This window comes from Hyla sarda, unplaced genomic scaffold, assembly GCF_029499605.1.
Source record: "Hyla sarda isolate aHylSar1 unplaced genomic scaffold, aHylSar1.hap1 scaffold_388, whole genome shotgun sequence".
Taxonomy (NCBI): domain Eukaryota; kingdom Metazoa; phylum Chordata; class Amphibia; order Anura; family Hylidae; genus Hyla; species Hyla sarda.
Window position 1 is genome coordinate 48,398 of NW_026610407.1, and position 24,844 is coordinate 73,241.

Consider the following 24,844-nt stretch of genomic DNA (forward strand, 5'->3'; position numbering starts at 1 on the left):
TAGCCACCTACTCATTCAGTCGTCATCATTACAAGTCATACAGTAAATTTCAATCACACAAAGCATGACGGTACAATATACAGCACAGGTTCACTAAGCTATACACCGTACCACATGCTGCACTAAGCTATACACCGTACCACATGCTGCATTAAGCTATACACCGTACCACATGCTGCACTAAGCTATACACTATACCACATGCTGCACTAACACTCCGCTTCATCACTTGTTATCTAATAAAACAACCCATTACAGATGAATGGAAACAAATAAAAAACAAAAATGTTTTTTATAATACTGTTGAGTGTATGGAGAGGTTGGTGGAGGGTTTACGTCTTCTCCTTTACTCCAGCAGTGTGCTAGCAGTGACTGGAGATGATCGCATACATTGGGCCTCACTTACTTAAAGGGGTACTCTGCTGTTCCCGGCGCCGGGAGATCATAACGTCACGCACCACCCCCCTCAATGCAAATCTATGGGAGAGGGCGTGACGGCTGATCGCAGCATCGTAAGGGTTAATACCGGACATCACCGCGATCTGTGATGTCCGGTATTGGCCTGGGTCCCGGCTACCATTAGCCACCGGGACCGACCTTATATGACTCGGGGTCACCGTGGGCAAAAATGTGTACAGTAACCCCCCGACATGCGATGGCCCCGACATATGATCAAATCGACATACGATGCTTTTATATGTCGGGGCCATCGCATTAACTTCTATCTGACAGCGCAAAATGCTTAAGCTGCTGTCGGATAGCAGTTTAAGCATCCCGGACAGGTTCACTTACCTATCCCCGCTGCTCCGGGTCTACTTTTGCGATCCTCTGGCGTTTTCCGCATCTTCTCCGGGGTCCGGGCCTCGCTTTCCTGTATCGTTATTATGTCGCTTCGCACGCCGTGCCGACGCAGCAACGTAATAACGTCACCAGAAAGCGAGGCCCGGACACTGGAGAAGATGCGGAAGAAGCCGGAGGATCCCGAAGAAGACGCCGGAGCAGCGGGACAGCATCGGGAGCGGTGAGGACACGGTCCGGAGCGGCGGGGACAGGTGAGTATAACTTTCTATACTTTACATTGCACGAATCCCTCAACATACGATGGATTCGACAAACGATGGGTCGTTTGGAACGAATTACCATCATATGTTGAGGGACCATTGTATTAGAGCCACGTACAGGAAATACAAAGGTCACAGTAGAATAAAAGATGCCAGGTGAATGTCCTGTGATGATCTGAGAATTTTTTTGTTTTTTTCTTCCATTCCTGGATAAACCCTTTAATGGAGATGTCCGGTGCGGACTATTCCTATTCCATCCTGCCCAGGCTGTAAAAAAAAAAAAAAGAGAAAACAAACTTTCACTTACCTTCCTACGTCCCCCCCCCGGAGCTCCGCAACAGCTGATTGGTCGGCCGGGCTGTCTACATCCCACTTCATCTAGCCCGGGATGTCACACTGCGCTTCAGCCTATCACCTGCCGCAGCAATGTCCCGCTTCAGTCAATGATAGGCTGAAGCGCTGTGTGATGTCCCTGGCTGAAGGAAGTGGGATGTAGACAGCCCGGCCGACCAATCAGCTGTTGCGGAGCTCCGGGGGGGACGTAGGAAGGTAAGTGAAAGTTTGTTTTCTCTTTTTTTGCAGCCCGGGCAGGATGGAATAGGAATAATCCGTACTGGACATCTCCTTTAAAGGGGTACTCCGCCCGTAGACATCTTATCCCCTATCCAAAGGATAGGGGATAAGATGTTAGATTGCCGTGGTCCCGCTGCTGGGGACCCCGGAGATCGCCGCTGCAGGACTGCGCTATCATTGCTGCACAGAGCGAGTTCGCTCTGCACGTAATGACGGGTGACAGAGGGGACGGAGCAGCGTCATGTCACGGCTCCGCCCCTCGTGACATCACGGCCCGTCCCCTTAATGCAAGTCTATGGTAGGGGGCGTGACGACCGCCACGCCCCCTCCCATAGACTTGTATTGAGGGGGGTGGGCTGTTACATCAGGAGGGGCGGAGCCGTGACGTAACGATGCTCCGGCCCTTGTATTGCCCGTCATTATGTGCAGAGCGAGCCTCCCCAGCAGCGGGACCGCGGTGCTCTGACATCTTATCCCCTATCCTTTGGATGGGGGATAAGATGCTAGGGGCGGAGTACCCATTAAGGCTTTTCCGAGTAGATTTTGTTGCATGTGTGTTACGCCAGAATTTCCAACAAAAAATCCAAAAAACCCACTAACTCTCCACTTTACTCAGAAAACCCTACAAAGGGGACGGGGCCATCAGGGAAAAGGGGCGTTTCTCAGAAAATATATATTTTCAAATGAAATCTACAAATTTAGTAAAGTTTCAGCATAAAACGTGGTGAATTTGAGCTCTGGAAAACACAATAACTCAGAGCAATTGTAAGAAGAGGAAAACGTAGGGAAATGGCGAGTATGTGCGTCTGTTACTAATGGGGATCACACTAAGGGCTCGTTCACACGAGAGGATTTATTTGCAGGTTTCCCGCTACTTGTTATAAAGGGGGCGGGCTATCCACAGGAGATTTTCGGCTGTGGAATTTCCGATCCGGAAAACTCGCCGCAAGCCCCATTGAAGAGCCCATCCCCCTTTCTAACACGAAGCAAGAACCATGTATATAAATCAGCTCGTGTGAATGAGCCCTAAGTGTGTGCGGCAAGATGGTAAGACGCACTACTAGCTCTGCTATTTTCTATTCCTCTCTACATCATTCCCACTACACACATTCTTTCCTTTTTTTTACCTATTTTTTTTTTACTGTATTTTTATTAATTATAATTCTTAAAATGTTATATTTTTTGTTAATTTTATTTAATGTTTCATTTAAAAAAAAAAACTTTTTTCTTATTTTACCAGTTTTTATTTATTTATTTTTTTTAAAGTTTTTTAAAGTTTTTTCATGTTTAATTTATTTATTTTTTCTTTTTCTCTGTCATACCTTTTTTTTTTATCCTATTATATTAATGTCCCATTATAGTTATGTTAATATCTAACCACAATACATCATAATGACTATTTTTTGTTTTTTTAAGTTTAATAATTTCATCTTTTATCCCCACAATCCTAGAGAACTAGTTTACTATTAAAGGGGTACACCACTGGAAAACATCTTTTTTTAAATGAACTGGTGCCAGAAAGTTAAACAGATTTGTAAATTACTTCTATTAAAAAATCTTAATCCTTCCAGTACTTATCAGCTGCTGTTATGATCTGCAGGGAGTTCTTTTCTTTTTAATTTCCTTTCTGCCAGACCACAGTGCTCTCTGCTGACACCTCTGTCCATTTTAGGAACTGTCCAGAGTAGGAGCAAATCGCCATAGAAAACCTATCCTGCTATGGACAGAGGTGCCAGCAGAGAGCACTGTGGTCAGACAGAAAGGAAATTCCAAAACAAAAGAACTTTCTGTGGATCATAACAGCAACTCATAAGTACAGAAGGATTAAGATTTTTTAATAGAAGTAATTTACAAATCTGTTTAACTTTCTGGCACCAGTTGATTTAAAGGGGTACTCCACCCCTAGACATCTTATCCCCTACTCAAAGAATAGGGGATAAGATGTCTGATCGAGGGGGTCCCGCCCCCGTGGGACATCATGCGCCACCCCCTCAATGCAAGTCTATGGGAGGGGGCGTGACAGCTATATTGCGGGGTGGGTGCTGCATGCGGTGGGACCCCCGCGATCAGACATGGAGTACCCCTTTCATTTTTCACTATAAACTACAATACATCACGTAAAAACAATATCAGAATCGCTTCAGTCAGTAAAAGCGCCACAAAGGTAATACAACATAGAGAGACACAGGTTGTATTTGAAAATGGGTCTTGGTAATTAAAGGGGAACTCCGGTGGAAAACATTTTTTTTAAATCAACTGGTGCCAGAAAGTTAAACAGATTTATAAATTACTTCTATTAAAGTAATTTAACCTCTTAAGGACCCATGACGTACCGGTACGTCATGAGTCCGCTCCCGTTCTATGACGTGAAGCCTTGACCACTAACAACGACTGGGACCTGTGGCTAATAGCGCGCGGCGCTGATCTCGGTGTTGCACTATTAACCCTTAAAACATGGCGTTCAAAGTGGATTGCCATGACTATAGTGAAATTAAACTAAGGCCGCTTAGCTCAGGGGGCTGTTCGGGATCGCCGCAGTGAAATCGTGGCATCCCAAACAGCTGTAGGACACGAGGAGGGTCCACTTACCTGCCTCCTGGTGTCCGATCACCTAATGACTGCTCAGTGCCTGAGATCCAGGCATGAGCAGTCAAGCGGCAGAATCATTGATCAATGGTTTCCTGTGAGAAACCATTGATCAGTGTAAAAGAAGATCAGTGTGTGCAGTGTTATAGCCTCCTATGGGATAACAAAGATCAGTGTGTGCAGTGTTGTAGCCCCCCTATGGGATAACAATGATCAGTGTAAGAGATCAGTGTGTGCAGTGTTATAGTCCCCTATGGGAAACCAATGATCAATGTAAAAGATCAGTGTGTGCAGTGTTATAGCCCCCTATGGGATAACAATGATCAGTGTAAATAAATCAGTGTGGGCAGTGTTATAGTCTCCTATGGGATACCAATGATCAATGTAAAAGATCAATACATCCAGTGTTATAGTCTCCTACGGGATAACAATGATCAGTGTAAGAGATCAGCGTGTGCAGTGTTGTAGTCTCCTATGGGATAACAATGATCAGTATAAAAGATCAGTGTGTGCAGTGTTATAGTCCCCTATGGGATACCAATGATCAGTGTAAAATATCAGTGTGTGCAGTGTTTTAGTCTCCTATGGGATAACAATGATCAACGTAAAAAATTAGTGTGTGCAGTGTTATAGTCTCCTATGAGATAACAAAGATCAATGTAAGAGATCAGTGTGTGCAGTGTTATAGTCTCCTATGGGATAACAATGATCAATGTAAGAGATCAGTGTGTGCATTGTTATAGACCCCTATGGGATAACAATGATCAGTGTAAAAGATCAGTGTGTGCAGTGTAATAGTCTCTTATGGGATAACAATGATCAGTGTAAGAGATCAGTGTGTGCAGTGTTATAGTCTCCTATGGGATAACAATGATCAGTGTAAAAGATCAGTGTGTGCAGTGTTATAGTCTCCTATGGGATAACAATGATCAGTGTAAGAGATCAGTGTGTGCAGAGTTATAGTCTCCTATGGGATAACAATGATCAGTGTGTGCAGTGTTATAGTCTCTTATGGGATAATAATGATCAGTATAAGAGATCAGTGTGTGCAGTGTTATAGTCTCCAAAAGATAACAATGATAAGTGTAAGAGATCAGTGTGTGCAGTGTTATACTCCCCTATGGAATAACAATGATCAGTTTAAGAGATCAGTGTGTGCAGTGTTTTAGTCCCATATGGGATAACAATGATCATTGTAAGAGATCAGTGTGTGCAATGTTATAGTGTCCTATGGGATAACAATGATCATTGTAAGAGATCAGTGTGCACAGTGTTATAGTGTCCTATGGGATAACAATGATCAGTGTAAGAGATCAGTGTGTGCAGTTTTATAGTGTCCTATGGGATAACAATGATCAGTGTAAGAGATCATTGTGTGCAGTGTTATAGTCCCCTATGGAATAACAGTGATCAGTGTAAGAGATCAGTGTTTGCAGTGTTTTAGTCCCCTATGGAATAACAATGATCAGTGGAAGAGATCAGTGTGTGCAGTGTTATAGTCTCCTATGGGATAACAATGATCAATGTAAAAGATCAGTGTGTGCAGTGTTATAGTCCCCTATGGGATATCAATGATCAATGTAAGAGATCAGTGTGTGCAGTATTATAGCCTCTTATGGGATAACAAGGATTAGTGTAAAAGATCAGTTTGTGCAGTGTTATAGTCTCCTACGGGATAACAATGATCAGTGTAAGAGATCAGTGTGTGCAGTCTTATAGCCCCCTATGGGATAACAATGATCAGTATAAGAGATCAGTGTGTGCAGTGATATAGTGTCTTATGAGATAACAATGATCAGTATAAGAGATCAGTGTGTTCAGTGTTATAGTCTCCTATGGGATAACAATGATCAGTGTGTGCAGTGTTATAGTCTCCTATGGGATAACAATGATCAGTGTAAGAGATCAGTGTGTGCAGTGTTATAGTCTCCTATCAGTGTGTGCGGTTTTATAGTCTCCTATGGGATAACAATGATCAATATAAGAGATTAGTGTGTGCAGTGTTATAGGTCCCTATGGGATAACAATGATCAGTGTGTGCAGTGTTATAGCCCCCTATGGGATAACAATGATCAGTGTAAGAGATCAGTGTGTGCAGTGTTATAGTCCCCTATGGGATAACAATGATCAGTGTAAGAGATTAGTGTGTGCAGTGTTATACTCTCCTATGGGATAACAATGATCAGTGTAAGAGATTAGTGTGTGCAGTGTTATAGTCTCCTATGGATTTTTAGGTGCAAAATTGAAAGAGGATTTTTTAAAGGTATGTAGGAAAAAACTAAAGTGCAAAAACTGAAAAACCACGGGTCCTTAAGGGGTTAATAGTACTTATTAGCTTCTGTATGCTCCACAGAAAGATGTGTAGTTTTTTCAGTCTGACCACAGTGCTCTCTGCTGACACCTCTGTCCATGTCAGGAACTGTCCAGACCACGAGAGGTTTCCTTCAAAGGCTTCAAGGAAAGTAATTATAACTATTTGCACAAGTGTGTTTTTTTACATGTACTACAACATTACATAGGGTCTTTAAGATGCGAATACCCCTTTAAAGTTATTAAAATCTATTTTATTCTCTGCAGATTCTTGTAGCAGGAGATCAGAGGAGAATCTTATATCTTCAGATTATAAAGCAGATGATGATATCACACAAGATACATATGAAGAACATTCCATTATCCCAGATACACCCTCAGCCCTTCACAGCCAAGATCTCTCATCTCATCCTTATATACAGGTCCTGTCTTCTCATTCATCACAGAAAGGTCACAGAAGGGGTGTTGGACATCAACGAGCTCATACAGGAAGGAAACCATATTCATGCTCAGAATGTGGGAAATGTTCTACTAAGAAATCAGATCTTGTTAAACATCAAAGAATTCACACAGGGGAAAAGCCATTCTCATGTTCAGAATGTGGGAAATGTTTTACTCAGCAATCGCAACTTGTTCAACATAAAAGAACTCACACAGGGGAAAAGCCATTTCCATGTTTGGAATGTGGAAAATGTTTTGCTGAGAAATCACATCTTGTTCAACATAAAAGAACTCACACAGGGGGAAAGCCATTTTCATGCTCAGAATGTGGTAAATGTTTTACTGAGAAATCAAATCTTGTTAATCATAAAAGAACTCACACAGGGGAGAAACCATTTTCATGCTCAGAATGTGGTAAATGTTTTACTGAGAAATCAAATCTTGTTAAACCTCAAAGAACTCACACAGGGGAGAAGCCATTTTCATGCTCAGAATGTGAGAAATGTTTTACTGAGAAAGCAAGTCTTGTTATACATCAAAGAACTCACACAGGAAAGAATCCATTTTCACGTTCAGAATGTGGAAAATCTTTTTATTTTAAATCAAGACTTGTTAAACATAAAAGAACTCACACAGGGGAAAAAACATTTTCATGCTCAGAATGTGGAAAATGTTTTGTTAAGAAATCAAGTCTTGTTAAACATCAAAGAACTCACACAGGAGAGAATCCATTTTCATGTTCAGAATGTGGAAAATCTTTTAATTTTAAATCAAGACTTGTTAACCATAAAAGAACTCACACAGGGGAAAAACCATTTTTATGCTCAGAATGTGGGAAATGTTTCACAGAGAAATCAAATCTCGCTAAACATCAAAGAAAACATTTTCATGTTCAGAATAAAGCAATCAAGACTAGTTAAACATCTAAATACTCACACAGGAGAGGAGCCATTTTCATGTTCAGAATATAGGAAATGTTTTAATGAGAAATCAACATTTAAAAGACATCTTAGGGTATGTTCACACTACGGAATTCCCGCTGAATTCCACGGTGTGAATTTAACATTAGTGTGAATGGGTCTCCACCCCTGCACACTGCGGAATTTGTTCCGCGCAAAGAAAGAACATGTTCATTCTTTGCGCGGAAGTCCGTGAGTACTGCATAGCCATCAATGGTGACGGCGCAGTGCCGCGCGGTCCTACCACCACCGTCGGCTGCCAGGCTGAATCTCCGCTCACGGAATTCTGTGAGCGGAGATTCCGTTCACACTCTGTAGTGTGAACAGACCCTAAGAATTCACACAGGAGAGAAGATATTTTAGAGCACTAAATGATGCAGATAACACATTTATATATTAACCCCTTGCAGCTGAACGCTGTTTATAAACGGCGCTGCGGCAAGGTTATGAATCTAGCTCAGGAGCTGAGCTTGCATCATACCTGCACGGTCCCAGCTGCTATCAGAAGCCAGGACCTGTGACTTATGCCGGACATCGCCGTTCAGGCAGATGATCGGCATTTACTATTTAGACGCGGCACTATTTAAGTGCTCTCTGATGACACCTGTCTCGGTAACTGTCCAGGGTAGAAGCAAATCCCCATAGCAAACCTCTCCTACTCTGTGCAGTTCCCAAGACAAGCAGAGATGTCAGCAGAGAGCACTGATGCCAGACAGAAAAGAACAACTCCGATTCAGCAGCTGATAATTATTGGAAGGATTAAGATTTTTTAATAGAAGTAATTTACAAATCTGTTTAACTTTCTGGTGCCAGTTGATATAAAAACATTTTTTTTTAAGTTTTATTTCTGGAATACTCCTTTAAGTTTTAGGCTAGAAGTCGGGATTTTGTATTTATTTTCCTATCTATTTCTTCTTGTTTTGTCGTCTTTCTTGTTCTCTTTTTAAAGTGTTTATATTTATCATTTTGTTATTGTGGTAACATGAATGTTATTGTTACATAACATGATTTATAATTGTCTTTTCTTTTCTTGTTAACAAATAGAGAAATTTAAAAATAAAAACCTTTTACCGATTTGGTTAGTACGAACTGGTAAAAGTGAGAAATCTCATGAACAGCGTGCGGTTTTGGCTTCTGGAAGAAGATGGTGGAGCAGGGGCAGTGACATGACATCAAGGTGACAGCATATCACATAATAACCCAGGTTATCATATAACTTGCTGCTATAAGTGTCAAACAGCTTAAAGGCCAATAGGAGAGAACAAGGGGTAGGGTTTTACACAGTTAATGGATCACAAGCCGGTCCCCAGGATGGCAATGGAAGAAGCAGACAGAAAGAGATAGACACAGTAATACAGAGGGAGAGAGAGATTGGACAGATATAGGGAACAAAGATAAACAGTGTGTGTGAACAGAAGCCATAACCCCTATCCTGGTGGCTGAGCTATATGATAACAAACATAAAGAAGCATAGCGCCCTTACACACATGTACAGGGATTAATCGCAAAAAAACTATACCTACAGGTTTTATCATCAGACTGACTGCAGCGCGTGTAAATAAAAACACACCAGCCTGATAAACACTGTGGCCCTCATTAATCAAACTGTGTGAGAGAAAAAAAAATAGTGATTTCCCCACAGTAGCCAATTACAGCTCAGCTAACTAGCTCTGGTAAAGTGAAAGCTGAGCTGGGATTGGTTCCTGTGGGGAAATCTCTATTTTTTTTTTTCTCTCATACAGTTTGATAAATCTGGGCCACAGTGTTTATTTTCATGGTTCAAAAAAAGACCTATTATATCTTCCTAGTTGTTAAAGGGGTACTCCAGCACTAAGACATCTAATCCCCTATCCAAAGGATAGGGGATAAGATGCCTGATCGCGAGGGTCCCGCCCCTGGGGACCCCCGTGATCTTGCATGCAGCACACCGTTACAATCAGTCCCCGGAACACGTTCGCTTCGGGTCTGATTACTGGTGATCAAGGGGCCGGAAAAATTGTGACGTCACGGCCCTGCCCCGTGTGACGTCATGCTCCGCCCCCTCAATGCAAGCCTATGGGAGGGGGCGTGACAGCCCATAGGCTTGCATTGAGGGGGCGGAGCGTGACATAACACGGGGTGGGGCTGTGACAGCTGTCACACCCCCTTCCATAGGCTTGCATTGAGGGGGCGGAGCGTGACATCACACAGGGGTGGGGCCGTGACGTCACAATGCTCAGGTCCTGTGATCGCCAGTCATCAGACCCGGAGCAAACATGCTTAGAGGACTGATTGTAACTGGGTGCTGCAAACAGGATCACGGGGGTCCCCAGCAGCGGGACCCACGCGATAAGGCATCTTATCCCCTATCCTTTGGATCGGGGATAAGATGTCTTAGCGCCGGAGTATCCCTTTAAATAACAGGGAAGTAAAAAGCGTGTGCAACTGAAATGCATCTTCCCTGTTGACACACTGTTTGTGATTATTATTGGATGATCCGACTTTCAAGAATATGAAATTAGTCAGAAAAAACACTAATACAGAAATTTGTCGAAAAAGGATATGATTAAAAAAGGAAAAACTGTTCAAACTTTGAATAGAAAAGAACTATTAAAACCAGCTGTACCAAAAAATCATGAGAAACAAGATTGTACAATGGCCCTGATTTACTAAGAGTGTTGTGCGGGTTTCTTTGTGGGTTTTAATTCCCTACAATTTTATTTTCCACGGTATTTACTAAGGTTTCCCATAATTTTGCACTTTTCCCTACATTTTGCTTATTTTTACACATTTTCCTATCTGTCGGGTTTTCCACCACATTTTATGTGGAAACCTTAGTAAATATGTTGGGAACACGCCCCTTTTTGGAGACCGCGCCCCTTTCCCTGGTGGCCACGCCCCCTTTCCTGGTTTTCTTTGCAAAATGGAGAGTTAGTCAGGGTTTTTTCAATTCTACAATCTGCTTGAGACCAATATATGGCGGGTAAATTAACTAATAACAACCTATAGGTCACTAAGGTGACCCAAAAATACCCATTTTCCCATACATAAACAACTTATCTTTATTGTTTACTAAACACACTTAGACAAAGGAATTAAAATTCCAGTGAAACTCACTGCATATGATTTCATAATTACATATGAGTGCCGAACTGGCCACTTTCATTGATTGTTCATTTGCTGTCCCCATGTATCTGCAGCGTACATCAGGGGTATTGGAGTGATCACTGTAATTAAAACCAATCACTCGGCCCCCCACTACATGTTTCACTGCTTAACGCAGCTTTGTCCAGAGGCAGCGGGCAATGAGTGTAAAAAACGCCGAGCAGGGGTTTTAAAACCTCCCATCATGACAGCTTCCTGATCGGAGTTCAGAGATGCTGAGATCTGATAGGACGAAACGGTGTCACATCCTATCGTCTGCTGACATCATGAGCACAGTGCTCTCTGCTGACATCTCTGTCCATTTTAGGAACTGTCCAGAACAGCATATGTTTGCTATGGGGATTTCCTTTTACTTTGGGCAGTTTCTAAAATAAATAGAGATGTCAGCAGAGAGCACTGTGCTCGTGATGTCAGCAGACAGCTCTGTTTCAAACGGAAAAGAATTTCCACTGTAGTATTCAGCAGCTAATAAGTACTGGAAGGATTAAGATTTTTTAATAGAAGTAATTTACAAATCTGTATAACTTTCTGGCACCAGTTGATTTAAAAAAGAAAAAAAAGTTTTTCACCGGAGTACCCCTTTAACCCCTTAAAGGAAAACTCCGATGCAGCCTCCCCCCCAAAAAAAGTAATGCCATAATGTAACCCATTAAAATACCTTTTGATGGAGCCCTCAATCGTGTAGAAGGGCCCAGCCGTTTTCGCATTATGTGCCCAGCCCGCGCTGTAAAAACTACATCTCCCAGCATGCCAGCTCGTCACATCCGACCTGTATCTCCCCGGCTTGGCCCCTTCCAGAAATTATAATAAATCATGCCCCCTCCGCGTTTGCTGAGCTCAGCCTATGGCAGCTCAGCTCAGCGCATATATGAATATATTAGTGAGGGGGGAGTAGCCGACTCCGGGCTGGGAGGTCGGCAGAGCCCGCAATGACTCATGGGAGGTATGAGTCACCGGGCTAAGTTGCCTGCGGAGCGCTCAGAATAAGCAGTCGAGCGTCATCAAATGCAGGAAAAGGACCCAGATTCCGGTCAGCGGAAAAATGCAGGAGAAGACCGGGAAAGGGGCCATATGGAAAGCGCAAGTATATTAGAATGCTATATAACTTTGCTTGATGCTTCTTTTGCCCCAGAAAAGATTTGCATCGGAGTACTCCTTTAAGGACACATGACGTACTGGAACGTCATGTGTCCGCTCCCAATCTATAATGCGGGGCCACAGGCGTCATAGCAGGTCGGGCCCAGCCTCTAACAACGGCCGGGACCCGTGGCTAATAGCGCGCGGCGTTGATCGCAGTGCTGCGCGCTATTAACCCTTTAGACGCGGCATTCAAAGTTGAACGCCGCGTCGAAAGTGAAAGTGTGCCGGTTAGCTCAGTGGGCTGTTCGGGATAGCCGTGGTGAAATCGCGGCATCCCGAACAGCTTACAGGACAGCGGGAGGGCCTCTACCTGCCTCCTCGCTGTCCGATCGCCGAATGACTGCTCAGTGCCTGAGATCCAGACATGAGCAGTCAAGCGGCAGAATCATCGATCAGTGGTTTCTTATGAGAAACCAGTGATCAATGTAAGGCTGGGTTCACACTACGTTTTGTCCCATACGGGAGCGCATACGGCAGGGGGGAGCTAAAACCTCGCGCTCCCGTATGTCACCGTATGCGCTCCCGTATGTCATTCATTTCAATGAGCCGACCGGAGTGAAACGTTCGGTCCGGTCGGCTCATTTTTGCGCCGTATGCGCTTTTACAACCGGACCTAAAACTGTGGTCAACCACGGTTTTAGGTCCGGTTGTAAAAGCGCATACGGCGCAAAAATGAGCCGACCGGACCGAACGTTTCACTCCGGTCGGCTCATTGAAATGAATGACATACGGGAGCGCATACGGTCACATACGGGAGCGCGAGCTTTTAGCTCCCCCCTGCCGTATGCGCTCCCGTATGGGACAAAACGTAGTGTGAACCCAGCCTAAGAGATCAGTGTGTGCAGTGTTATAGGTCCCTATGGGATAACAATGATCAGTGTAAGAGATCAGTGTGTGCAGTGTTATAGGTCCCTATGGGAGCTATAACACTGCAAAAAAATGTGAAAAAAAAGTGAATAAAGATCATTTAACCCCTTCCCTATTAAAAGTTTGAATCACTCCCCTTTTCCCATAAAAATAAAATAAAATACAGTGTAAATAAAAATAAACATATATGGTATCGCCGCGTGCGGAAATGTCCGAATTATAAAAATATATCGTTAATTAAACCGCACGGTCAATGGCGTGCGCGCAAAAAAATTCCAAAGTCCAAAATAGTGTATTTTTGGTCACTTTTTATATCATGAAAAAATGAATGAAAAGCGATCAATAAGTCCTATAAATGCAAAAATGGTAACTTTAAAAACATCAGATCACGGCGCAAAAAATGAGCCCTCATACCACCCCATACACGCAAAAATAAAAAAGTTATAGGGGTCAGAAATGACAATTTTAAACGTATTAATTTTCCTGCATGAAGTTATGATTTTTTCCAGAAGTGAAACAAAATCAAACCTATATAAGTAGGGTATCATTTTAACCGTATGGACCTACAGAATAAAGATAAGGTGTCATTTTTACCGAAAAATGTACTACGTATTTTTTTCCGTTTCACCGTAGATTTTTGGGCAAAATGACTGACATCATTACAAAGTAGAATTGGTGGCGCAAAAAATAAGCAATCATATGGATTTTTAGGTGCAAAATTGAAAGAGTTATGACTTTTTAAAGGCAAGAAGCAAAAAACAAAAATGCAAAAACGGAAAAAACCCCGATCCTTAACCCCTTAAGGACCAGGCCATTTTACACCTTAAGGACCAGAGCGTTTTTTGCAATTCTGACCACTGTCACTTTAAACATTAATAACTCTGGAATGCTTTTAGTTCTCATTCTGATTCCGAGATTGTTTTTTCGTGACATATTCTACTTTAACTTAGTGGTAAAATTTTATGGTAACTTGCATCCTTTCTTGGTGAAAAATCCCAAAATTTGATGAAAAAAATGAAAATTTTGCATTTTTCTAACTTTGAAGCTCTCTGCTTGTAAGGAAAATGGATATTCAAAATAAAACATTTTTGGGTTCACATATACAATATGTCTACTTTATGTTTGCATCATAAAATTTATGAGTTTTTACTTTTGGAAGACACCAGAGGGCTTCAAAGTTCAGCAGCAATTTTGAAAATTTTTCACAAAATTTTCAAACTCGCTATTTTTCATGGACCAGTTCAGGTTTGAAGTGGATTTGAAGGGTCTTCATATTAGAAATACCCCATAAATGACCCCATTATAAAAACTACACCCCCCAAAGTATTCAAAATGACATTCAATAAGTGTATTAACCCTTTAGGTGTTTCACAGGAATAGCAGAAAAGTGAAGGAGAAAATTCACAATCTTCATTTTTTACACTCGCATGTTCTTGTAGACCCAATTTTTGAATTTTTACAAGGGGTAAAAAGGAGAAAAATTTTACTTGTATTTGAAACCCAATTTCTCTCGAGTAAGCACATACCTCATATGTCTATGTTAATTGTTCGGCGGGCGCAGTAGAAGGCTCAGAAGGGAAGGAGCGTCAAATGGTTTTTGGGGGGCATGTCACCTTTACAAAGCCCCTATGGTGCCAGGACAGCAAAAAAAAAACACATGGCATACCATTTTGGAAACTAGACCCCTCAGGGAACGTAACAAGGGGTAAAGTGAACCTTAATACCCCACAGGTGATTCACGACTTTTGCATATGTAAAAAAAAAAAAAAAATGTTTTACCTAAAATGCTTGGTTTCCCAAAAATGTTACATTTTTTAAAAAGGATAATAGCAGAAAATACCCCCCAAAATTTGAAGCCCAATTTCTCCCGATTCAGAAAACACCCCATATGGGGGTGAAAAGTGCTCTGCTGGCGCACTACAGGTCTCAGAAGAGAAGGAGTCACATTTGGCTTTTTGAAAGAAAATTTTGCTCTGGGGGCATGCCGCATTTAGGAAGCCCCTATGGTGCCAGAACCGCAAATAAAAAAAAACACATGGCATACCATTTTGGAAACCAGACCCCTCGGGGAACGTAAAAAGGGGTAAAGTGAACCTTAATACCCTACAGGTGTTTCACGACTTTTGCATATGTTTAAAAAAAAAATTTTTTTACCTAAAATGCTTGGTTTCCCAAAATTTTTACATTTTTTAAAAGGGTAATAGCAGAAAATACCCCCAAAATTTGAAGCTCAATTTCTCCCGATTCAGAAAACACCCCATATGGGGGTGAGAAGTGCTCTGCTGGCGCACTACAGGTCTCAGAAGAGGAGGAGTCACATTTGGCTTTTTGAAAGCAAATTTTGCTCTGGGGGCATGCCGCATTTAGGAAGCCCCTATGGTGCCAGGACAGCAAAAAAAAATCACATGGCATACCATTTTGGAAACTAGACCCCTCGGGGAACGTAACAAGGGGTAATGTGAACCTTAATACCCCACAGGTGATTCACAACTTTTGCATATGTAAAAAAAAAAAAAAAAAAAAAATTTTACCTAAAATGTTGGTTTCCCAAAAATTTTAGATTTTTAAAAAGGGTAATAGCAGAAAATACCCCCCCATAATTTGTAACACAATTTCTCCCGAGTACGGCGATACCCCATATGTGGCCCTAAACTGTTGCCTTGAAATACGACAGGGCTCCAAAGTGAGAGCGCCATGCGCATTTGAGGCCTGAATTAGGGACTTGCATAGGGGTGGACATAGGGGTATTCTACGCCAGTGATTCCCAAACAGGGTGCCTCCAGCTGTTGTAAAAGTCCCAGCATGCCTGGACAGTCAGTGGCTGTCTGGTAATACTGGGAGTAGTTGTTTTGCAACAGCTGGAGGCTCCGTTTTGGAAACAGTGGCGTACCAGACGTTTTTCATTTTTATTGGGGAGGGGAGGGGGGCTGTGTAGGGGTATGTGTATATGTAGTGTTTTTTACTTTTTATTTTATTTTGTGTTAGTGTAGTGTAGTGTTTTTAGGGTACAGTCGCAAGGGCGGGGGGTTCACAGTAGTTTCTCGCTGGCAGTTTGAGCAGCGGCAGAAAATTTGCCTCAGCTCAAACTTGCAGCCGGATACTTACTGTAATCCTCCGCCCATGTGAGTGTACCCTGTACGTTCACATTGGGGGGGGGGGGGGACATCCAGCTGTTGCAAAACTACAACTCCCAGCATGTAGGGTCTATAAGTGCATGCTGGGAGTTGTAGTTTTGCAACAGCTGGAGGCTCCGTTTTGGAAACGGTGGCGTACCAGACATTTTTCATTTTTATTGTAGGGGTATGTGTATATGTAGTGTTTTTTTTACTTTTTATTTTATTTTATGTTAGTGTAGTGTAGTGTTTTTAGGGTACAGTCGCACGGGCGGGGGGGGGTTCACAGTAGTTTCTCGCTGGCAGCTTGAGCTGCAGCAGAAAATTTGCTGCAGCTCAAACTTGCAGCCGGATACTTACTGTAATCCTCCGCCCATGTGAGTGTACCCTGTACATTCACATTGGGGGGGGGGGGGGAACATCCAGCTGTTGCAAAACTACAACTCCCAGCATGTACGGTCTATCAGTGCATGCTGGGAGTTGTAGTTTTGCAACAGCTGGAGACACACAGGTTGTGAAACACCGAGTTTGGCAACAAACTCAGTGTTTTGCAACCAGTGTGCCTTCAGCTGTTGCAAAAGCTACAACCCCCAGCATGTACGGACAGCGGAAGGGCATGCTGGGTGTTGTAGTTATGCAACAGCGGGAGGCATACTACTTTGGCTGGGGATGCTGGGGATTGTAGTTATGCAACAGCTGGAGACACACTGGTTTGCTACTTAACTCAGTGTGCCTTCAGCTGTTGCAAAACTACAACTCTCAGCAGTCACCGACAGCCAACGGGCATGCTGGGAGTTGTAGTTATGCAACCAGCAGATGCACCACTACAACTCCCAGCATGCACTTAAGCTGTTTGTGCAAGCTGGGAGTTGTAGTTACACAACAGCTGAAGGTACACTTTTCCATAGAAAGAATGTGCCTCCAGCTGTTGCAAAACCATAAGTCCCAGCATGCCCATAAGTGCATGCTGGGAGTTGTGGTGGTCTGCCTCCTGCTGTTGCATAACTACAGCTCCCAGCATGCCCTTTTTGCATGCTGGGAGCTGTTGCTAAGCAACAGCAGGAGGCTGTCACTCACCTCCTGCTGCTGCTTGATCGCCGCACAGGTCAGTCCCGCTGCCGTCGTCGCTCCTGGGGCCCCGATCCCAACATTAACGCCGGGGATCGGGGTCCCCAGCACCAGGGGTGCACGTCCCGCACCCGCTCACGTCCTCCGGAAGAGGGGCGGAGCGGGTGCGGGAGTGACACCCGCAGCAGGCGCCCTGATTGGTCGGCCGGTAATCCGGCCGACGAATCAGGGCGATCGTGAGGTGGCACCAGTGCCACCTCACCCCTGCAGGCTCTGGCTGTTCGGGGCCGTCTCTGACGGCCCCGATCAGCCAGTAATTCCGGGTCACCGGGTCACTGGAGACCCGATTGACCCGGAAGCGCCGCAGATCGCTGGACTGAATTGTCCAGCGATCTGCGGCCATCGCCGACATGGGGGACATAATGACCCCCCTGGGCGATATGCCGCGATGCCTGCTGAACGATTTCAGCAGGCATCGGGCACCGGCTCCCCTCCGGCTAGCGGCGGGGGGCCGGGAAAGGACAGGACGTACTCCTATGTCCTCGGTCCTTAAGGACTCGGAAACGGGGGCGTAGGAGTACGTCCATTGTCCTTAAGGGGTTAAGGGGTTAAACAATAATACATTTACAACTGTGGATCACATGACCTGGGAAAGGTCCTATACACTTACATTTCCTATACATTAAGTAGATATACAATTTATATATGAGGCGACCAGGGGTAAGTCCTGCAGGAGAGTCCTATGGAAATGGAGGGACTCTAGCTGAGGGGACTTTAGACAGGAACAGAAACAGTTCCTGTACCGGGACACCACATTATTGTTATAGTAGCCCTGGCAGGCAGGGTAATGGGATGGGAAAAAACAAGATGTAAGCATATATATATATATATATATATATATATATCTTTGTAAGGAGAGGTGCTCTGTCTTACCAAAGTCAGTAGTAAATACAGAATACATAGGTGCGGTGTCCTTTTCTCCTTTCCTCTCTTCTCCCTTGTTTGTTTGTTTTCCTTCGGGTTTTTTCTTCTTATTTCTTTCTCTTTTTTTTTGTCTCTCCTCCCTTGTTTTTTTTTTTCGGAATGAAAATTGAGTAATTAAGAGTTTTAGTGCTGGTTTAAGTGAAGGAGCTGGATGTAAGTGGTTTCCCCTAAAATATTAATAATAAAAAGAAGAAGAAAAAAGGTAAAATGCTCTTTCAAAGATCCTCCCCGAAAATGTTGATCCTGGAGGGTGCGTAATAAACACATTGGCGGGGGAGCACAAGTAGTCAGGGAGGAGGGGGGCGTGAAGACGCAGCACTATTCGCTGGCAAGGGGAGGAAATTTGTAAATAATTATAAAAAATAAATAAAAGGAAAAGAAAAAAAAATTAAAAAAAGAAAGAGAAAAAAAAATGATAATAAGGGGAGTGAAGGATGAGAGATTGAGAGAGTGAGGAAGGAGGAGAGAGGGAGGAGATGAATAGCGCCATTGGGTTTTGAGTAAAAGGTGGAGAGGGGGTGGAGCCAAATGTTATTTTATTTATGTATTTTGTCTTAGGGATAGGAAGGTCTATTAAGGGGGGTGGAGAGGTAGTAGTAGATAAGGAAAAAGGAATATTTGGATGGCGAGGGTCTGACAGGGCACTGGAACCGGATTGAAGAAATGTATGAGGGGGGGGAAAGGGAACATTTAGTTGAAGTGTTGATAATAGACAAAGAAAAATAGAAATGTGATTTTAAATAAAATGTATAATTGTTGTGGAAATAAAAATAAATAAATACAAGATATGTTAGTACAGAAAAAATAATAAGAATACACACAATAGTAACAGGTTATTATTTGTTATTGCTAATCCTGTTGGTGAGCTAGAAAAATCCGATGTTTAGCTAACCCTGTTCATGCTCATCCTGTTTAAAAAATAAATACATATATATATGTCTTTTATCCGGTTCTATAAGCATGGACACTTCCAAAACAGTGCCGGAGCATACAAAGCATACATGGACTTTCTTATGGAATACAAGAGACTGTTTGTTTACTTTGCTGATTTATTTTTCCACATCAGCCTGGAATGGACACTAACGAACTTGAGCTCCAGGACTGCATCAGGCCTTGGCCATTCCGTTCCTCTGCCAGGGGACATACGTCAGGGACGACTTCTTTTAAGTAAGGGGGTTTGTGGTGTCCCGGTACAGGACATAGTTCTGTCCCATGGTAAAGGTCCCCTTAATCAGAGCCACTTCATGCCCTTGGCTCTGATCCCTGTCTCCCCGTGGACGTTTATGACAAGAACCCTATTTCTTCTTCTATATTCTCTGCCAGTTATAATTGAAGTTGTATAAATTGTATAGTATATGTGATTGGTGCTATATAGGACCTTAAGTCATGTGATCCGTTTATCATGTGATATTTGTATAGAGTTATATGTTAGGACCTGTGAGTCATGTGATGTACCCATGATTCAATGGTCACAGGTAACTAAGCAACTTGCCACCAATGAGCATTAGTCTAGCCCACACTATATAAAGGGCTGTATTCTGATCCTTCTTCCTGTTTTGTTCCTGTATTAGTTCCGGTATCATCAGATAAGACAAGCACAGATTTATCTCTTATCTCTACTCATCTCAGATAGGCCTCAAGCCATCTCACAGCAGCCACTTATAACTCCGTGACTACTTCCAAGCCAAAGTAACAGTAGCACAGTGGTTCACTCAAGTGTATGCTCAGTCCTGACAAGTGTGCGAGGTTACCTGCAAACCAGAGACCTCAGAACCGTAAAGACTGTTAATGGTTGTTATTGCTGCACAAGCTACAAGTAAAGAGTTAACGTTCTGCATGACTTCAGCTGTGGACATTCTATTACTTCCAACAAAAAAGGTCCCATTGGGTTATGGGTTTAATTATAAATTCTCCAATCCCCTTCTGGGAGGGAACCCTCCCTTCCGGGGAACAATACCCTACCTGTAACTCAATTATAATTTAACTTTTATTCTTATTCCTTAAAAAATGTGTCTGTGACAACGTGAAACTTATGTATGGTTAAAACTGTCAGGAAATACAGAGTGTCTTCTAGTATAAGCCCACTAGGTGGTGCTGCAACACTGGTGTAGGAGTTATCCTATTTCTCATTGTGCATGGTCGGTATCTCCACTCTACCATTGCACAGTAACTCCACACTTTTTACACGTACTGTATTCCTGTCTAAAAACTTAATACATTGCTCTAACGTTTCGTTTGAAAACAAACTTCTTCAGAGAGCTGCCTAATATGGCGTTCAGCGTGTGGCACTGCCTTTTATAACCCTGTATCGGCGCATCATTTCTGATGCGCCAGTGAAGGGTTGGGATCAATCAGGACGTGGTTGGCATTCCGTGTGTTCCGGCCGCCATTCTCGCGCATGCCCAGTAGTCCGGTGGTCCCGGGCATCCACTTTTCACTATTGCGCACGCACCTCCTCTCGCGCGTGCGCAGTACTTTCTGTTCTCGGTGGAACACGAGCTTCGTCTAATGACACGCAAGCTCTATCTGTAGTCCGTACGCATATGCGTCCCTAGTTGATCCCTTCTATCAGTAGGTATATTCTATCCTTCTTTATTTTTGCCTTCTATGACTGTTCCTTGTGTTCTTATTCTCTCTGTTTATAGGTACTAGTTGGTCTGAGTTTTTTAAGGTCTTTTTTTCTTTTTTCTTTTCTTTTAATTATAGGGTTATAACTGAGGAAAACCAGACAGATCAGAAAATGTGTAAAAAAAAAAAAAAAAAAAAAGCAAAATGTAGGGAAAAGTGCAAAATTATGGGAAACCTTAGTAAATACCATGGAAAATAAAATTGTAGGGAATTAAAACCCACAAAGAAACCCGCACAACACTCTTAGTAAATCAGGGCCATTGTACAATCTTGTTTCTCATGATTTTTTGGTACAGCTGGTTTTAATAGTTCCTTTCTATTCAAAGTTTGAACAGTTTTTCCTTTTTTAATCATTTTAAAATCATATACTTTTTCGACAAATTTCTGTATTAGTGTTTTTTCTGACTAATTTCATATTCTTGAAAGTCGGATCATCCAATAATAATCACAAACAGTGTGTCAACAGGGAAGATGCATTTCAGTTGCACACGCTTTTTACTTCCATGTTATTTAAAGGGGTACTCCGGTGCTAAGACATCTTATCCCCTATCCAAAGGATAGGGGATAAGATGCCTTTTTGATCCTGTTTGCAGCACCCAGTTACAATCAGTCCTCGAAGCATGTTTGCTCCGGGTCTGATGACTGGCGATCACAGGGCCTGAGCATTGTGACGTCATGGCCCCACCCCTGTGATGTCACGCTCCGCCCCCTCAATGCAAGCCTATGGAAGGGGGTGTGAAAGCTGTCACGGCCCCACCCCGTGTTATGTCCCGTTCCGCCCCCTCAATGCAAGTCTATGGGCTGTCACGCACCCTCCCATAGGCTTGCATTGAGGGGGCGGAGCATGATGTCACACGGGGCAGGGCCGTGACGTCACAATTTTTCCGGCCCCTTGATCGCCAGTAATCAGACCCAAAGCGAACGTGCTCCGGGCACTGATTGTAATGGGGTGCTGCGTGCTAGATCACGGGGGTCCCCAGGGGCGGGACCCTCGCAATCAGGCATCTTATCCCCTATCCTTTGGATAGGGGATAAGATGTCTTAGAGCTGGAGTACCCCTTTAACAACTAGGAAGATATAATGCGTCTTTTTTTGAACCATGAAAATAAACACTGTGGCCCAGATTTATCAAACTGTATGAGAGAAAAAATATATAGATATTTCCCCACAGGAACCAATCCAAGCTCAGCTTTCACTTTACCAGAGCTAGTTATCTGAGCTGTAATTGGCTACTGTGGGGAAATCACTATTTTTTTTCTCTCACACAGTTTGATTAATGAGGACCACAGTGTTTATCAGTCTGATGTGTTTTTATTTACACGTGCTGCAGTCAGTCTGATGATAAAACCTGTAGGTATAGTTTTTTTGCGATTAATCCCTGTACATGTGTGTAAGGGCGCTATGCTTCTTTTATGTATGTTATCATATAGATCAGCCACCAGGATAGGGATTATGGCTTCTGTTCACACACACTCTGTTTATCTTTGTTCCCTATATCTGTCCAATCTCTCTCTCCCTCTGTATTACTGTGTCTATCTCTTTCTGTCTGCTGTTCCCATTGCCATCATGGGGATTGGCTTGTGATCCATTAACTGTGTAAAACCCTACCCCTTGTTGTCTCCTATTGGCCTTTAAGCTGATTGACACTTATAGCAGCAAGTTATATGATAACCTGGGTTATTATGTGATATGCTGTGACCTTGATGTCATGTCACTGCCCCTGCTCCACCCCCTTCTTCCAGAAGCCAAAACCGCACGCTGTTCATGAGATTTCTCACTTTTACCGGTTCGTACTAACCAAACCGGTAAAAGATTTTTATTTTCAAATTTCTCTATTTGTTAACAAGAAAAGAAAAGACAATTATAAATCATGTTATGTAACAATAACATTCATGTTGCCACAATAACAAAATGACAAATATAAACACTTTAAAAAGAGAACAAGAAAGATGACAAAACAAAAAGAAATAGATAGGAAAATAAATACAAAATCCCGACTTCTAGCCTAAAACTTAAAGGGGTATTCCAGAAATAAAACTTTATTTTTATTTTTTTTATATCAACTGGCACCAGAAAGTTAAACAGATTTGTAAATTACTTCTATTAAAAAATCTTAATCCTTCCAATAATTATCAGCTGCTGAATCTGAGTTGTTCTTTTCTGTCTGGCATCAGTGCTCTCTGCTGACATCTCTGCTTGTCTTGGGAACTGCACAGAGTAGGAGAGGTTTGCTATGGGGATTTGCTTCTACCCTGGACAGTTACCGAGACAGGTGTCATCAGAGAGCACTTAAATAGTGCCGCGTCTAAATAGTAAATGCCGATCATCTGCCTGAACGGCGATGTCAGGTATAAGTCACAGGTCCTGGCTTCTGATAGCAGCCGGGACCGTGCAGGTATGATGCAAGCTCAGCTACTGAGCTAGATTCATAACCTTGCCGCAGCGCCATTTATAAACAGCGTTCAGCTGCAAGGGGTTAATATATAAATGTGTTATCTGCATCATTTAGTGCTCTAAAATATCTTCTCTCCTGTGTGAATTCTTAGGGTCTGTTCACACTACAGAGTGTGAACGGAATCTCCGCTCGCAGAATTCCGCGAGCGGAGATTCAGCCTGGCAGCCGACAGCGGTGGTAGGACCGCGCGGCACTGCGCCGTCACCATTGATGGCTATGCAGTACTCACGGACTTCCGCGCAAAGAATGAACATGTTCTTTCTTTGCGCGGAACAAATTCCGCAGTGTGAAGGGGTGGAGACCCATTCACACTAATGTTAAATTCACACCGCGGAATTCAGCGGGAATTCCGTAGTGTGAACATACCCTAAGATGTCTTTTAAGTGTTGATTTCTCATTAAAACATTTCCTATATTCTGAACATGAAAATGGCTCCTCTCCTGTGTGAGTATTTAGATGTTTAACTAGTCTTGATTGCTTTATTCTGAACATGAAAATGTTTTCTTTGATGTTTAGCGAGATTTGATTTCTCTGTGAAACATTTCCCACATTCTGAGCATAAAAATGGTTTTTCCCCTGTGTGAGTTATTTTATGGTTAACAAGTCTTGATTTAAAATTAAAAGATTTTCCACATTCTGAACATGAAAATGGATTCTCTCCTGTGTGAGTTCTTTGATGTTTAACAAGACTTGATTTCTTAACAAAACATTTTCCACATTCTGAGCATGAAAATGTTTTTTCCCCTGTGTGAGTTCTTTTATGTTTAACAAGTCTTGATTTAAAATAAAAAGATTTTCCACATTCTGAACATGAAAATGGATTCTTTCCTGTGTGAGTTCTTTGATGTATAACAAGACTTGCTTTCTCAGTAAAACATTTCTCACATTCTGAGCATGAAAATGGCTTCTCCCCTGTGTGAGTTCTTTGATGTTTAACAAGATTTGATTTCTCAGTAAAACATTTACCACATTCTGAGCATGAAAATGGTTTCTCCCCTGTGTGAGTTCTTTTATGATTAACAAGATTTGATTTCTCAGTAAAACATTTACCACATTCTGAGCATGAAAATGGCTTTTCCCCTGTGTGAGTTCTTTTATGTTGAACAAGATGTGATTTCTCAGCAAAACATTTTCCACATTCCAAACATGGAAATGGCTTTTCCCCTGTGTGAGTTCTTTTATGTTGAACAAGTTGCGATTGCTGAGTAAAACATTTCCCACATTCTGAACATGAGAATGGCTTTTCCCCTGTGTGAATTCTTTGATGTTTAACAAGATCTGATTTCTTAGTAGAACATTTCCCACATTCTGAGCATGAATATGGTTTTTTTCCTGTGTGAGCTCGTTGATGTCCAACACCCCTTCTGTGACCTTTCTGTGATGACTGAGAAGACAGGACCTGTATATAAGGATGAGATGACAGATCTTGGCTGTGAAGGGCTGAGGGTGTATCTGGGATAATGGAATGTTCTTCATATGTATCTTGTGTGATATCATCATCTGCTTTATAATCTG

At 42.7% G+C, this 24,844-nt stretch overlaps 1 protein-coding gene and 1 pseudogene across 1 annotated transcript in view; one reads left to right on the forward strand and one right to left on the reverse strand.

The window, feature by feature from the left end:
• LOC130332798 (oocyte zinc finger protein XlCOF7.1-like) overlaps positions 1–24,844 on the reverse strand; it is a 117,676-nt gene that overhangs the window by 25,891 nt on the left and 66,941 nt on the right. Inside the window, exon 7 of the mRNA XM_056553826.1 lies at positions 23,840–24,665. Within this exon, the coding sequence (XP_056409801.1) occupies positions 23,840–24,665 (826 nt within the window). The remainder of the gene's footprint in view (positions 1–23,839; positions 24,666–24,844) is intronic.
• Positions 1–24,844, forward strand: part of LOC130332799 (zinc finger protein 585A-like) — a 105,650-nt pseudogene that overhangs the window by 4,402 nt on the left and 76,404 nt on the right.